The sequence below is a fragment of the Phascolarctos cinereus genome, unplaced genomic scaffold (assembly GCF_003287225.1).
Source record: "Phascolarctos cinereus isolate Bilbo 61053 unplaced genomic scaffold, phaCin_HiC Scaffold_5;HRSCAF=322, whole genome shotgun sequence".
NCBI classification, from domain to species: domain Eukaryota; kingdom Metazoa; phylum Chordata; class Mammalia; order Diprotodontia; family Phascolarctidae; genus Phascolarctos; species Phascolarctos cinereus.
The window spans coordinates 55288494-55305838 of record NW_027555958.1 but is presented as its reverse complement, the minus strand read 5'-3'; the positions used below and the strand labels follow the sequence as shown (position 1 = coordinate 55305838).

General features: G+C 37.0%; 1 protein-coding gene across 1 annotated transcript in view; it reads left to right on the top strand.

The window, feature by feature from the left end:
* CAPZA1 (capping actin protein of muscle Z-line subunit alpha 1) overlaps window positions 1-17345 on the top strand; it is a 42814-nt gene that overhangs the window by 3576 nt on the left and 21893 nt on the right. The window contains 2 exon segments of the mRNA XM_021001868.2: window positions 14011-14074; window positions 15748-15799. Coding sequence (XP_020857527.2) covers window positions 14011-14074; window positions 15748-15799 — 116 coding nt within the window.

Below are 17345 nucleotides of genomic sequence, written 5' to 3'. Positions count from 1 at the left end.
TTATTTTCCCCATACCAGCCCTGTTGGTGGAGGTAGGTAACAGGCATTGAACACAAATTTTAACATCAGCTCCTGAAGGGCATAGACTCTTATGAATATTTGTCTTTCTCACCAGTGCCTAGCACAGGACTTGCTTGTCACATAGTAGGCATTCACTATATGCTTGTCAACTCTCACTTTCAATTTTACGCAGAGAACTGAAGCTCAGAATGATTAAGTCACCCATAACTGCCTGTTCATAGAGCTGGGATTTGATTTGAGGCTATTTCCACTAAACTCATTTCATTGATTAGAGGAAATATTTCAGGACATACTTTATAACCAGATAAACAAAGCATTCTTTCTGTGGGATATAAAATAATTTTGTTAGAAAGAACACTTCCCTGTAGTGTAACACGATGTATCATGGAGTCAAAAGATCCAAGTCCAAGTCTCAAACTGACTAGCTGTCAGTAGTTACGTGGCTCATTGGGTAGAGCATTGGACCCAGAGTCAGGAAAACCTGAGTGCAGATCCAGCCTGAGACACAAAAGAGTTGTGTGAGCCTGGGCAATCCCCTTAACCTCTTTCTTCCTTAGTTTCCCCATCTGTTAAATGGGGATAATAATAGCACCTCCCTCCTGGGGTGGTTGTGAGGATAAAATGAGATAATATTTGTAAAGTGCTTTGCAAACCTTAAAGTACTACATAAATGCCATCCACAGCTATTTATAGCTGTGTGATCTTCAACAAATATCTGAGCCTCTTAGTTTCCTTATCTGTTAAGTGAGGATTATACCTGTCTTACCTAACAAAGCATTTATTAAGTGCTACTATGTATCAGGCTTATTGTGTAAATCATTACTAAAAGTTCTTAAAGTTTCATTCAATTAGAATATGCATAATTCTTTCCACAGAAGAGTCAACGAGGTCTTGACATAGCTTAATGTATCTGTGGCCTCACTGTAATCAGTCATACTCATTTTAACATTTTCTTTCCATTTTTAACTATATTCTGAGTCCAATGAAATAGAAATTAAGAAAATATTATTTGGTTAGTATGTTTATGGTTATGAATGTCTTAAAGTTGATAAAATATTCTTTTAATTAGACTTTAGTCTTCTGTCATATTCACAATTGTGACATTAAAACTGGTTAAAAAAAAAAGCTAAACAAAATAATTTTGAGCCCTTGATTTGTTTTCCAGTTTTTCTTTGCAGGAAAATCTGAGTTTTATGATCTGTTTTCCTCTTTTGAATTATGACCTTACCTACATTTGGTTTGGTGTAGATTATAAACAGAGAAGGTTTAAGAGGGGAGGGTTTGGGGGCATTTTTTTTTGAGAGAAGAGGATATATTTTAGGGGCAGGTAGGTGATGCAGTGGATAGAGCTCTGGCCTTGGAGCCAGGAGGACCTCGAGTTCAAATTCAGCCTCAGACACTTGACATTTACTAGCTGTGTGACCCTAGGCAAATCACTTAATCCCAATTGCCTCACCAAAAAACAAAAAAAAAAACCCATGGAAATGTGAAGATATATTTTATTATTTTGTTTTGACATCACATGTATTTGCAGAGATTTCCCTCTCTGCTTCCCCCACCAGCAAACCTTCCCTTGTATCAAAGATTGAAAAAGAAAAAGGAAAAACACAATTCAGCAAAACCAGGGATTGTTTTTTGTAATAACAACATTATCATACTAAGTATATTTTTATTACTTTTAGTCATTTCATAATCTGATTTTTCTGAAATAAGTGCTAAAATAATATTTTCCAAAAGAGTTAGAACTTGGGATTTATTGGTTGATAGGGGCTTCTCTTTCGCTTGTATGCATTTATCTGAAAAAACTAATGAAACCAGTGAGTCTCTTAGCTGTAACTGCTGAAGTTTTATGCCTTTAACAAAGAGGAAGTGGGCTCTTTCAAGTTCTGCATTTTTACCTGAAATGGTCACGATCTTTTCAAATAAACCAGGAAGCTGAAAGTGCAGAAATTTGCAAAGATGCTTCTAGTCGTAGTCCTAAGACAGGAAGATTCTTCAGTACATAAATTGTCAAAATATCTGAACAAGCATTTTTTCGAAAGAAGAAATGCAAACTATCAGCTATATGAAAGAGTGCTCCAGATCACTGTCAGTAAGTGAAATTTGAACAACTCTGAAGTTTCACAATTTGACAAGACAAAAAGGATAAATGTTAGAGATATCGTACTGATGTCGGTGCTATAAATTGTTCTCTCCATTTTGGAAAATATGCTATGGAACTGTGAGAGGAAAGGAGAGGAGAGAAGCTATCTACATGCTCTTTGGTCCTACACCCACAGGAGGCCAAAGACAAGGGGAAAGGTCCTGTGTGTACAAAAAGATAATATATAGCAGCATTTTTGTGGGAGTAAAGAACTGGAGGCAAAATAGATATCCCTTGATGGTGGCATGACAGATCGTAGCATTTGAAGAGAATTGTGACAGTATAAGAAATTAGGAAGCTGCAAATTCAGAAAAACTTGGCAAGATAATTATGAATGGATAAAGAACAAAGTAAGTTGAATGAGAACTATTCACACGACTACAGTAACGTAAACGAGAACAAGAACGTGGTCATTGACTTCATGGAACTAATGACAAAACATAACCTTCTCTTACAAAGAGATGCTTTGGTGTAGGTGCAGAATAAGGCACGTATTATCAGACACAGTCTATATGTTGGTTTTATTTTAGTTGACTAGACTTCTTTGATACAAAGGATGGTTCCAATCATTGATAATAATTTTTTTTAATTAAAAAAAAAAGTAAGGTATCACTTCTGGTTTCACTGATGTAAGTATGAACATAGTTGCCAAATATTCTGTATGATAGGGTGAAATGACAAAACACTATAATTAGAATGCTTGAAATAGGCAAATTTATAGACTGTGTATAGCCTGTTTCCACCATTTTGTAATTTATTTCTTGAAATAAGTGTGTGACATAAAGAAGACAACTTTGTTTGAAAATAATGACTGACTGGCCAAAAAATAAATACCTCTGACTACTTTAGCTAATTCCTCTCTGTTCTGTTCTAAGTATTTTTGTGCAGCTTCCAAGATAGATGTTAATGTTCAGTGTGTTGCTTTGAAATTTAGATAATAAAAACCTTAAAACCTCTTTCAAAGCTCTCGTTTTGATGCTGTCAGGGGAAAATAAATCCCATATATATCCCATGTGGTTTTCTCACCTTCGATGTATAAAAGAAGAATTCCAGAAAAATTTATTGTAAAGTGAAATTTTGTTTGAATTTTCTATATTCCCATTGAATTTTCTGGAAGATCAGAAAAGTAGTCTGGCTGAAAAAAATGTTCTTGGATATAATAATATCACTCATGGGTTTCTGATCACATCAGCGTGGAAGTTCCTTCCAACAGTGTAAGGTCACAGCTTAGCCATGCCAGTTCAGCTCTCAAAACTCATGTCCGTGTCTCACTATAAATTCAACTCACGGACTCCACCTGGTGTGCTGGAGCTGTACCCTTCTTTCTTGTGACATCCAAAGATATCACTGGACTAGAGGAATTATCCATTGATTTCCCCTTGGTTTTGTCCCGTGACCAGACTTTTTTTTTTAATAATATCCTTTACCCCAGTTCTTCATTGTTCCTTATTAGTTGTGTGTCACAGCTTTACACCGACTATATGTCTCTCCATTGCCTTCTGGATAATATTTATTTTTAATTCTTTGCAACTTAGTTTCAGTTTAGATGTTTGAGTCCTCCTCCTGCATGGAAGTACATTTCTTAATTTATTCTGATATTAGGAGGATACCAGTGAAGCACGTGGACTATCCATTGCTCATCTTTTGCTTTTACCAAATCACTAGCCCATTTTTTTTCAATCACACACTTGTTTGATGCCCTCCTTTATGCCTGTTCTTTGTGATTCCTTATTTATGTATTTCATCCTGCTCACATCTCCATTGATTTCTGAGTGATACTCATTTTTAATGTTTGGTTTTGTTTTTTAATTTTTAGGCAGTTGGGGTTAAGTGACTTGCCCAGGGTCACACAGCTAGTAAGTGTCAAGTGTTTGAGGCTGGATTTGAACTCAGGTCCTCCTGACTTCAGGGCTGGTGCTCTATCCACTGTGACGCCTAGCTACCCCAATTTTTAATGTTTCTAAGAAATGAAGTGTCCAGTATCCACCTAGCGGTAGATTGTGCTGGTTATAAACAAAGTATCATAATCTCTTCCTTCAAGACAAAGCTTAAGTGCTGTCTTCTACATAGAGATTTCCATGATTCCCCCCACTGCAGATGCTTGTGCCCTCCTTTACAAACTACTTTGTTTTTAACTATTTTGTATTTGTGCTTATTTTCTTTGTGTTTATTGTGTATATACTTATATATATACTTCTCTCCCCCATTAAAATGTAAGCTTCTTGTTAATAGAGAATTTGTATTTTGTGTATTTATATCCCCAGGATCTAGCATAGTGCCTGGCACTTGGTAGGTATTTAATGAGTGATCATTGATTGATAATTTGAAGAGAATGAATGACCAACCCATCCAAACGTATTTCTCCACTGTCCCTGCTACAGTGCCTGCAGTTTCCATAGTATTTACTTCTTTTGGTTAAGACTTAAAAAACCCATGTTAAAATGAAAGACTTTTAAAGACTTTAAAAGCCCCTGTTAAAATGAAAATGTTTCTTGAGAAGGTTGGGTTGATTTATCAGATTAGGTGGCTCAGTCAATAGAGTCTTAAGGAAATAAGACACAATTTATGAAAGTTTTGGAGAAACAATTCAGAGAAACCCCCCAGTCAGGGTATATTATAATGGCAGTTCTTTCATAGCTGTAGATTAAACTAAGGTGAGTACTGAGGCTGCTAACTGAAATTCTGTGACCTTGGAGGTAGGAATATTCAGGTACAAATTTTGCTTCTTCTTGTAATGTATGTAACAATCGACATATCAGCTATTAAAAAGCTGCATGTTAATAAGAGAAAGTTGCATGTTGTCCCTGATATGCTTAATAAGAGCAGGGTGTGTTTATAAAGAGTTGCTTAGCATATGAAAATGGTATTTGGTAACCCTAACAACATGCTAATCATAAATGTTAGCTGTTAAACAGTTACCAGAGTATGGCTTATCACACCGGCTAAGGCAGAGATTTGAATAGAATGAAATCATTTTGGTTCTGAGAATATCCTGTTCTAATTTAGTAGGTTTAGAAAGTATTTAGGTTTTGTTTGGTTTGTGCTGGGTTGCAGTATGTTTTGAGTTGTATTTTGATATGTGATCTTATCTGTGTGAATACTTCCTCCTCTGGTATAGACTATTATTCCTCCATGCCTTCTTATTTGCCCATTCTTCTCTAATTTTTTTCATAAATCCTCCATAGTGTATCCACCTAATTTGCTAGAGGCCTTTTGGTTCCTTTAATATTGTCTGTACACCAGTGGGATACTTGGGCATTCCATGTTTTCGCTCACTCTCATTTTATGACTAGCCTACTTGCTTTTACAGTTATTCTTAATTGCATCTTTTACATGTTATCATTGGAAATGTAAATAAGCTGCAGCCCCTTACCATGCATCTTTATATTAAGATCATGTGTTCTGTGATTCACAGCATTAACAGGAAAATGTCGGTATTAAAAAAGATTGGCTTTTGTAATAGTGAGTAGCAGCTGCTGAGCGGTTTCTCACATGCATTACATACATCTCTAGTCTATCACTTTCACCCGTTTAGTTATGGAACTAGTTACCTATCTGCAGTGTTTGTCATGTAGGAGGAGGACCAAGATGGTGGGGTAGATTGAGATTTGACCTCAGAGCCAAGAAAATGTGGATTTAAGTCCCACAAATCTGACCACGTTCCCTCCACTCAATAAATTTTATTGGTTTCCGGTCATCTCCACAGTCAAATAAAACTCTCTGTTTAGTGTTCAAAGCCTTGCTCCTACCTACCTTTCTAGTCTTTTACATCTTACAGTCCAGTGACATTGTCTTTCATGCTATTCTTCAAACAAAGATACTCCATCTCCTGACCCTAGCCATTTTCATTCACTGGCCCTTATGCCTAAAATGATCTTCCTCATCTGCGCCTCCTGGCTTCAAGTCCCAGCTAAAAGTTGGGAGCCTTCTCCTGATCCTTCTTAAATCTAGTATCATTCTTCTGTTGATTATTTACAAATATCATATAAATATATCTACATATAGATATAGATACATATCTTGTTTATATGTCTCCACCCCACCCCCAGTACACTTTGAGCTCTTTGAAAACAGGGACTGGCTTTGTATCCCCAGCACTTAGTACGTTTTCGTCCTTGAATGCCCACCTCTTGAGATGACTTTGCCTGGTTGGGTATCTTGCAAAACTTTGTTTAAACTAGTTGAACCCTCTACTGCCTCTCTTTCTTTATGTGACATGCAGTTTCATCAGTTTGGGTAACTCCTAGTGTAGAAACTATTCCATGGTTGTACATTAGCAGGTCATGTGATGTGTGTGCAAGAGAGACAGAGTCAGAGAGGCAAAGAAGTAAGACTTGGGCCCAATTCTTCTTAGCTCCAAAATTGCCCCTCCCAACAGTCTGCTGCTTTGTGAGAATGAAAGTCACACCTTTTATCCTAGATTCTAAATACTAGGTAAATGTGATTATTATCAGCATGATGCTCCTTTTAAGTATATTAAGGAGGTAATCCACCAATAGCTAGCTGTTAACTGAATGGCCAAAATATATTTTATTGATTACGTGTGGCTACATGAGAGACCCACCTCAATCCCAAGTCTTGTCAGGATAGCAAAAATCTCTCCAAATATGGTACAAAGCAAAACTTTTTATCATCTTGTGGAAACAGAATCAAAAGATAGGAGGCACAGAATCAAACAGTTAAGAGGTATGCAGATAAAGAAGTAAGAGCATGGACGTTTGGGAGAATGATGAATCTACAGAATTATTTATCCATACTTTCAAAGGCAAACTTCTGAGACGACAGCCTTCTCCAGAATATTCAGAGAGAGGTAAAATATTAATTGATAATGTCAAAAATTACATAAGCCAGTAGTAAAAGCCTTTTACTTTTCTGCCTAGAGGGAAGCAAGATTTCTTTTCATATCATTAGGTAAGCATCCCGATCTAGCCACAGACTTTGCAGTAATGTCAAGCTTTCTAGAAGTATAAACAGAATGACACAGGCCTAGGGTTCTGTTTCCATATAAATCATCATCATCATTTTTATTACAATGCAGATTTATATAAGGCTTTGAGGTTTACAAAACATTGTCCTCTTACCAATTTACTGTGAGGTTGGTAGTATAAGTATATCCCTAGTCTCTAGATAAGGAAACTGAGGTTTGGGGAGATTGTGACTTTCCCAAGATCATATAGCTAGTAAATGCCAAAATGAAGACTTTTCTTTGACTGGTGTTTTTATTTTGTTTTATTTTTTGCCATTTTAAAATATTTTACCAATTTTTTTATTCTTTTACTTCTCCATCCTACCTTCTAGTAATGATGCTTTAGCTCAGTTTATCTTAATAGATTTTTATATTGAAGATAATTCAAAGTCTATATCAGTTCATGTTTTTAAGATAATCTTTAGGATTCAGAAAATACCATGAGGGGTAGAGTGCAAAAGTGTGCAAATATTTTGATAGATTCTAGGATATGCTAAATGATTGAATTCCTACTTTATGAAAGGACTGAAATCTAAAATTTTATTTGTAAATTCACTGTTTGAACTTAAAATATATGTTTTTACATAGAAACAGCTGTGTAATTCTGGTCATGTTCAGCATAGCCAATATTGTGCTAATAGTAATCTTGAGGAGAATGGGGTAAGATCTAGCTCAGTTAGCTGGGGTGGGCTCCCACTTCCTCATAGGTCGTGGTGTTCCAACATTGTGTAAGGAAGGGCTAATGTGGCAAAGGTAGGACTCTAGAGGTCAGTAATGAATTAAGTGCAGATTCAGAGCAGTCAAGCCCTTTCTAATTACTGTTGAAACAAAATACTTTGCCTCCCCAGTAAGAACACAGTCCTAGATTCAGCCACTTCTTTTATTATCCTTTACTTTTTGAGGCAGTGTGATATGGTATAAAGAGCAATGGTTTTGAAGTCAGGAAAAATCTGGGTTTGAGCATATTGTCTCTCATAGACACTTAAATGTTTCCTGAATTCAGTCGTGGCTCCACCATTTATTAGTTGTGTGACCTTGGACAAGTCATTTATCTGTGCTGAGATTCAGTTTCATCTATAAAATGGAGATAATACTTACAGTACTTATTTCACGGGGTCGTTATTGGAAATGTACTGCGTAAGTTTGAATTTTATTGCTGCTACTGTCATTGTTGCCCTGAAACTTAGTGGCATTGTTTATTTATATCTGCACGTTTCATTTACCTGCTTCCCCATTTATTGAATTGCTTTATGTTTTATATGCTATCCATGGACTACCTTAATACACTAAAATATTTTCTTGTGTTAGACACAAGAAGGGCCTGGTTAACTTGTTTTATGATGAAGGAAAAAGAAATCTATTGTTAGGTATAAACTTCCAAAACTTACAGAACTGGTTTGTAAGGCACCCGGGGCCACTAATTATCTCTTCCTTGGACTATCCATCCTGCCCAAGGCACAGGAATCCGTCTCCCTCAGATAGGCATAACTGTCTCCCTCCCTCATCTACTTCCCGTGAAGGTGGTCATACATGTGTTCTTATTTTATTTGGGCCGCTGCATTGTATAATCTCATACCAACACCCCCTTTTCCTCAGGACCTCAAGACTCAGTGGCCCAGTTTGAATGTTGCATGTATCTTTGAAGGTTCTGCTCTCCCCACTCCTGATTTCGCTAAAACCCCTCTCACTTCCCATCCCTTATGCTTATAACCATATAAATATGCTGTTATATTCAGTGACACTTTGGGATCCATTGCTTGAAAAAGAGAATGAATTGGAGTTTTCAGTCAACTTTACCAATCTGATGGGTGTGAGATGGAACCTCAGAGTTGCTTTAATTTGCATTTCTATTATATTATTATTATTATTATTATTATTATTATTATTATTATTATTATTATTATTATTTATTAGTGATTTAGAGCATTTTTTTCCAAATTGCTGTTGGTAGCTTGGTCTTCCTTCTCAGAAAGATAGTTCATATCTTTTGACTCAATTGGAGTATAGAAGGCTTTCTCAAGGAGTTTAGCCTAGAAGGGGAGGAGAGATGGGGGCAAATAGCAGGGATGAGGGACAACACGTGGGCATATTTGTAAGCAGTAAGGCAGGATCTAATAGATGGGGAGAGATCGAAGATTATGGAGTAGAAATGATAGAGGGAATGATCTGCTGGAAAAGATGGTATCAAATAGGATTAAAGATGCGTTTAGTGGGGATTTTGTGAGCCAGAAAAAGGGCCACCTCTTTGTGAGAGGCAAGGGTGAAGGTGAAGATAGTAAGTCTTTCTAGAGATGTAAGATGATGAGGGGGCTGTTGTCAAACGGCCTCAGTTTTTTGAATAAAGTCTACAGTGAGTTTCTCAGCTGAGAGGGTTGGGGTGTACTGGGAGATGTGAAGAGGGATGGACAGATTTGGAATAGCCATTATGGGAAGAGGGAGAGCACATCTGTTAGGGAGGTCTAAAAGGATTACAGTGTTCAATTGGGAGACCTGTTAAGATTATGTAACGTAAATTTGTAGCAAACACCTGAAATTTGCCCTGGGCCAAATAATGATCAAAAAATCCAATTAGAAACTACATTAAGTGACTTTTTCTACCTCAGAACTACGTAGAACGCCAGCCAGATGCCTAAGGGCAGTAGAAAAGGGGGCAACCAAAAGAGCCAGAGCAGGCTTAGGCAAACCAGCTGGCAGACTCCCCGAATGACTTAGAGGCGGACCAGAGAGGCTTGCAAGACTCTGTGCCCAGGGGCATCAGAGATGGAGGCTCGCTCTCCCTCGCCAAGGGCAAGCACAAGCTCGTGTGCACTCGCCCGCACGTATCCACGGGTGAAAAACCCTGGAAATCTTTTTAAGCAGCAGCTAGTGTTCAGCCTAAGTCTAGGGGCTCTAAGGTCCCAAACACTGTGAACCTCAGAGATCCAAGGAGTGCTAACCACAGGAGGGGAAGGTCAGCATGAGAACACAAATGACTGAAGGTAAGACACAAAGCACAAGTGGGAACACAGCCTGCCCCTGGCACAGAGCCTCAGTTCAGAAACTAAAGCTGTAGAAATGGCTAAATTAAAGAAAACACTGGCAGGTATATTTTTTTAATTAGATCTAGTAACCCTCAGAAGGAGCTAGTAATTTTGTGACAACTCAAGCTGTGACACAAAGGAATAAATGGATTTTCTTAAAGGACTACATGAATGCCTAGAAGAGATGAAATGAACTAAAAAATGAAATAATAACTCTGGAGCAGAGAATCTGGAGGAGGATAAATAGCTTAGAAGAGGAAGTGGTTGTCCTTAACCAAGTAACAGACTCCCTAAGAACTAGGCTATAGACCAGTCAGAAATCTGACTCCAGGGACAAAATTAAAAGATTAAAACGAATGGAAGAATATGCAAGATAATTTTTTAAAATGACCTGGAAAATGGGTTAATCAGAGATGATTTAAGAATCACTGGGCTAAATGAATGAAAAACATGGTTTTTCATTTATTGTAACAATGTAAACAATGGTTTAAAAAAATAAAAATCCTGGACACTGTATTTCAGGAAATCATAAATGAAAACTGCTCAAGTGTATTTGAATCTGAAGGCAAAATAAAGTTAGAATCCATGAAGTACCTCCTGAAAGAAACTCCAAAAGGAAAAGTTCCAGGGATATCATAGCCAAAACCCAGATTTCTCACATCAAAGAAAATATGCTGTAAGCATCCAGAAAGGGTTCAAGTACCAAGGAAATGCAGTCAGGATCACACAAGACCTGGTGGTTTGCTCTGTATCTGGAGTACAGTGTTGTGAGGACAAGAGCTAGCTAGACTTAACAACAAAGAATGATTCGCCATATAGAGATATTAGTATATTTCTACAAGAGGGAAGAAAAATAGACTTTTAATTGCCTAGAGGATTTTAAAAGCATTTCTGATGAAAAGATCAAAGTTGAGTAGGAACTTAGTAATACAGATACAAGAGTCCAGAGAACAGCAGAATTGTAATTACATTTGAGCAATTGAGCGACTAGATGTAGGACTAGAATGTAGGACTAGAGCTCCAGCCCTGGAATCTGGAGGATACTGGCTATGTGGCAAGTCGCTTAATGCTATTTGCCTCAGTTTTCCTCATCTGTAAAATAAGATGGAGAAGGAAATGGCAAATCACTCCAATATCTTTGCTAAGAAAATCCTAAGATGGGGTCATGGAGAGTTGGGCACAACTGAAACAATAAAACATCCTAGCAAATGGGTTAAGGCAGAACAGAACCATGATGCCTTCAAAGGCCTTGGAAATAGATTCGTTCCATTTTGGAGATAAAAAGAAGCAAACAGCACTTGCCTGCAAGAAACTTATACTCTAGTGAGAGCCCACACAGAGTAGGTGGAAGGTAGCCTTAGAAGGAAAGGTACCAGCAGCTTAGAGGACCAGGAAAGATTTTCCTATAGGCAGTGGTGCTGTCATTCCCCGTTTTGCAATTTATACTCCAGCCAAATTGTCTTCCTAGCTGTTCCTTGAACTGGACATGTGATCCCCTACCTGTGCTGTTGCAGGAAATGTAATATAGGAAGGCAGTGTAGTAGAGTGGAAAGAACATGGTTTTGCAGGAGTCAGAGGAATTAGGTTAATATTCTGCTATTGATGCTTCCTGCTTGTATCACCTTGAGCAAGTTGTTTAACTTTCTTAGGCCTCAGTTTTCTCATTTGTAAAATGTGGAGGTTGAACTAAATAGCTTCTAAGTTAACTTTCAGATCTAGATCTAGGATCCTGTGATCTTCATTTCTTCTTAAAATCCCTAGCTTCCTTCAGGGCTCAAGTTGGGTGCTATGTCCTTTGATAATAAGCCTTCCTTGATCCCCTCAGTTACTAGCACTCTCTCCCTCCTAAAATTATTTTATATTCACTTATTTGTATACATCTTTCCCTCAAAAAAATATAAATTCTTTAGGGCAGATAATGGTTTTTTTTCCTAATATCTCCAGTTGTACCTAGTGAGAACTGAATAAATGCTTATTGAACAGAACTTTTATAAACCAAGAGACATCTAGTGGAGTTGCCCTGTGCTCTACAAGTCTTCTGTTGATGTTCAACATGCCTTTCCCTAAGACTCTTCATTGACCTCCAACAAAAATGTATTTTCTAATTAGCAAAAGTTCTAACTCTATAAGCGATACCCATTTGGTGGAAACAACCAGCATTTCCAGTTGTTTTTGAGACCGGAAAATACTTAAATTGAGAAAATGCTCTTTTCCTATTCAGAGATGTGCTTTTACGCAGAAGAAGCATGGTGTCCAGCATGGAGGGCCTTCCCTATCTCTTGAATAGTCCGTGCCCTGATCAGACCACATCTGTTATACTTGGGATTCCATGTTTTAAGAAGGCTGTTGACCAGGAGAGTGAGAACACTAAAGATCATGCCATATGTGGGTCAGTTAAGGAACAAAACAAGGGAGGTTCAGCTTGAAAAAAAATAGACTTAAGAGCTACACATTATCTTCAGGTAATTGAAGGGCTACCCTATGAAAGAAAGATTCTACATTTTACTCTTGTCTTCATAGGGGGAGACCTAGCAATAATGGACGAGAGTTGCAAATTTAGATTTTCTGCTCACTATGAGGAAAAATGTCCATATAGAGCTGTCCACAAGATAGTGGGTTCCACATCACTAGTTTTCTTCAAGGGGAAGTTGGATAACCTTTGAGATCCCTTCCATCGCTTAGATTTTGATCATTTGTCCTATACATAAATGTAAAAATGTCTTTATATAAATGTGAAAATGATTGATTTTCATACCATTGTATCAAATGTTAGAAAATCTCCAACAATCCTTATTTTGCTGATGTGTCACAATGATTCCTGCAACCTCTAAAAGATATCGTAGTTGATAATTAATATTGTTACTGTAATCTGTAGATGTTGCCAGATTGTATACCAAATACTTAATACTGTATACACAAGCAGCTTGTAGACCCAAGAAAGATTACAAGTTAGGAGTCCAACAACAGTTCTACAGTATTTGTATTTTCTTTTTGGTGCTTACAGTGGCTCCTATAGAACATTAAGTGAGGAGAGGGTTCTGTTCCAAATTGCTCTTGAATTGTTAGTAGTGGGCCTTAGTCACATACACACACACACACACACACACATTCTGCATATTTTTAAAAGTACAGAATATTGGTGCCTCCTCATTTCTCACCTAGGTGCCCTATTTTGACACTAACTTCGCCATTCCTAGCCCCTGGTACCTTCTCTCCTTCATCCTCTCCTTTTGCCTTTCCTGTTCAGTTTCCTTTTGAGTATTGTCTTCCCCCTTTAGATCTGAAGCTCCTTGAGGGCAAGGACTGTCTTTTTTCTTATTTGTATCCCCAAAGTGTAACACTTCCTAGCACATAGTAGGCCCTTAATGAATGTTTATTGACTGACCTTGTTTGCAGAGAATTCACTCCACTGTCCCTATGGTGTTGCCTACCCCTTACCCTCACCTCAACCCCACCACTCCATCTGGGGGGGGGGGGCGCGGTTTGGGGAAGCAAATGCACATTCATGAAGTAAATGTTTCCAAACTGTAGGGGGAACTATATCCCCTAGGATTTTCATCCTGTCTGATTCATTTAGAAACTAATAACCTCTGGACATTTTCTGAAGTTAAAACCTAAGAGATAGTAAGTAAAATACAGACATATGTGAGTTTTTATTCTAGAGGCTAAAGAGAAAAAAAGAATTAAAGTCCATTTTCCTGAATATATTATTCTGTGATGAAAATTTATCTTTTCTCTTAAAGATAGAATAATTAGACAAAGATATGTACCCCATAATTAACTCAGATGTATATTAACATATTGACCATTTATATTCGTACCAGTAATTAGTAATCATTAATTTTCTGCTTTTCCTGTAGGTACGGATAGCTGCCAAGTTCATCACTCATGCTCCCCCAGGAGAATTTAATGAAGTGTTTAATGGTGAGTAGTTAAGCATCAGTAAAGGGTTAAATTGTTAAATGATGACTTCATTAGAGAAGAAGAATGTAATGAGTTGATCACATATTTTTCTCTTTATGATTACAAGTCATTACTTTATATCTCCTTCAAGCCAAAATATTTGATAACCCATAATACCGATATACCAGGGTTCCATATCATCTTTCCCACTACCCCAGTTTCCAAAATACTGGTTGAATGAGAACCAGAACTGAGGCTAAGAACAAAAATTAAGGACCAGCAAGAAACATATAATCCCAAAATATGAGACTCAAAATATGGATCCAAATTGTAGACAGTATAAATTAAGAAATACAAAAATATATGCCTGTGTCCTAATTTATTATCTAATCATTTCTTAAGATCCAAATATAATAATAAACCGTCCTGTGTTATAAGTTCCAGAATTTTCTTACATTTTGATCATGATTAAGTTCCAGTGCTCAATCTAGTATAGCCGATTTACTTCAAGATTCTAGATAGAAATGATATTAAAATGTCAAGATGTTGTAACTGGTTTAAAAAAAAATCTGTAAACATGTCATCTGTTAATATTGAGTGAATCAACCTAGTGCAACAAAAGCAGAAGAAAAAAAAAAGAACAGAAGCAGAATTAGTGTCAATAACTACTTACTGTCCTAGTCAGCATCTGCTGATTATTTGGGGATGGAGGACAGTAATTTTTTTCCCAAGTTCTTTCCATTATTTCTAAGCATAGCTTTCATTGCAACTAAAAAGTGCTATTTAAACTTTGACTTTAATTCATTTTGGCCCTTAATCTTATGAAACAAACTTCAGTTCCCTGTTTGATAGCTAACAATTATGTTTACTTCATTGGAGTATCATGAAAACAAATGAGACCAAAATATTAGACCAGAGGTTGGCAACTTTCCTGTGGCATGAGTACTTGTTTTTATTGGCATGTCAGATGCTTGTTCCTATCTCCTGGGAGCTTTGAACACCAGTAGTCTCTGGGTTTATAATCAGATTCCCTGTCTCATTCACAAATGCCTTCCCCAGCATGCCAAAAGGAAGGTGAGAAGAATTTGGGCACATCTGTTAAAAGGCAGCTGACCCCTACATAGAGAAACATTGAGCAAAATCACTACCATTGACTAGTGTCCAGTATTTTCAGAAGATTCTTTTATTTTCATCTAGATGAATGTATTAAGATCTTCTAAGATAAAAGGACCAAGAATGCTAATTGTAATTTGCAGGTAAAATGATACTAACTAGGGTATTATCATTCAATGTAAAATCTTCTGAAATAAGCCTTTGATATTTTTTATTTACTTAGTACCTTGTATGGAAGTAGGCCCAGAGTCTGAGACACAGTATGGCAGTGTAGATTGAGGGCCTGCTTCAGTTCCTACCTCTGACCTATGCTGACTGTGTGGTCCTTGGCAAGTCACTTAACCTCAGTGCTGTAGGCAGTTTTCTAAGATTGTAAGTTACAAAGAAAGTGCTCACCTGCATGAAATCACAGATCCGGTCACTATGCCTATTCCTGTACTTAGAATTTATTTGCATTTGTTAGTGTCTGGTGACATATCCATACAAATATTAGTTTTTTAATGCCTAACGATCTAACCTAGATGTTGCTAAAAAAAATTTAATATGTCCTTTTCTCATTCCTTTTAATATTTTCTCGCCAGATGTCCGGTTACTACTTAACAATGACAATCTTCTCAGGGAAGGGGCAGCTCAGTAAGTATTTTTTAAAACGTACTTTAGTCTACCACCTTAATGTTGAATACATTACTTGTAGAGAACTAGACCTCTGGGAAGCTTATGTTGCACAAAATAAAGCAGATTTTCAGCATTTGTCTGTCATTAAACAATGTGAGGGGAAATAGTTACTAAAAACTTAATAACCACCATCCTCTTTTTTTTCTCATTTATATTATAAGCATTCAGTCAACAAACATTTGTTAAATACTACTGACTATGTGCCAGGCACTGTGCTAAGCAGAGTGTTAATTTGCATTTGGTGAGTTATCAGTTCAAATGTAAATATATTACTAATTTAGAAAAAGTTAGAGGTTACTGTTTTATCCAGAAGAATTTCAGAGTTTTTCAAGGCACCTCCCAAAAAGTTCCTGGCTAATAAATCTAAAACTGTAGTGGACACGTAACATGTAGACCATCTATAATATTAGATAGCTGACCTTAGCAGTTCCTGTCAGAAATTGTTTATTTCTTTAAGAATTCATAGAGACCTTGCACAGAGTCACTGACAATATCATCATCAAGACACACCACAACTCATGCACAAAATAAAACAGTGACCTTAGACTTTAGTGCCTAAGTTTGGTTTCATAAAATCTTAGAAGAGTTGGAAGGAACCTCAGAGGTCATTCAGTTCAGCCTTTCACCCAGTGCAAGAATCTCTTTTACAACATCCCTGCTAGGTAGAACAGTCCCATCCTCCCCCGCTCCTCCCCCCCACCAGCACCCCCCTCCATCTTCATTTATTTAAACATATCAAGGTTTATAATAAAAAGCTCTTGCTATTATGTCATAAACAAACTAGAATATAAAGTTATAATTCAATCAGCTTATAGAATTGTAGCCACTCACAGTTATGGCAATTATAGGCATTATTTTAAGTATCTCAGACATGTGTTGGAATGGAAATCCTGTCTGCACTACCAGAAAGATGCAGACACAAGAAAAGAATGATTTCAAGAAGTAAGTCCAGTTATTGTTTATGAGTGGAGGAAATATAAGTGATGAATCAGAGACACGGTGCCTTGAGGGGATGCTTCAGTGATCACAAGGGCTGAACTGGCCAATTCTTAACAGCTAGATTTCTAGTCTGCTATAATGCTTCCAGTGATGAGGAACTTTACTACTTCACAAGGCAACCTGTTGAATTTTCGGACAGGTATAATTTTTAGAAAATTCATCCCTAATTCCAGTGGAAATTTGCCTGCAACTTTCATTCACTGATCCTAAATCGTCTACCTTGTGAAGTTACCCTCACCACCACCACCAAAAAATCAAATCTCACTTCCATATGTCACTTTTTTTTTATTAATAGTTTCAACACTTCATACAGATCTCCAACTCACAGTTCAGTCCCCCGTTATGTAGTCTCTCAAAACAGTTGAAATTGTTCTCTGCCATCTTTTAAACTAGTAACACATGCTGTAATTTGTCATTTCTTAAAAAGGAAGGCATATGCTTTAACTTTAATCAGTAGTAGCATTATCATATATATATTTATCTGAGAATTGTTGCTGTGTAAAGT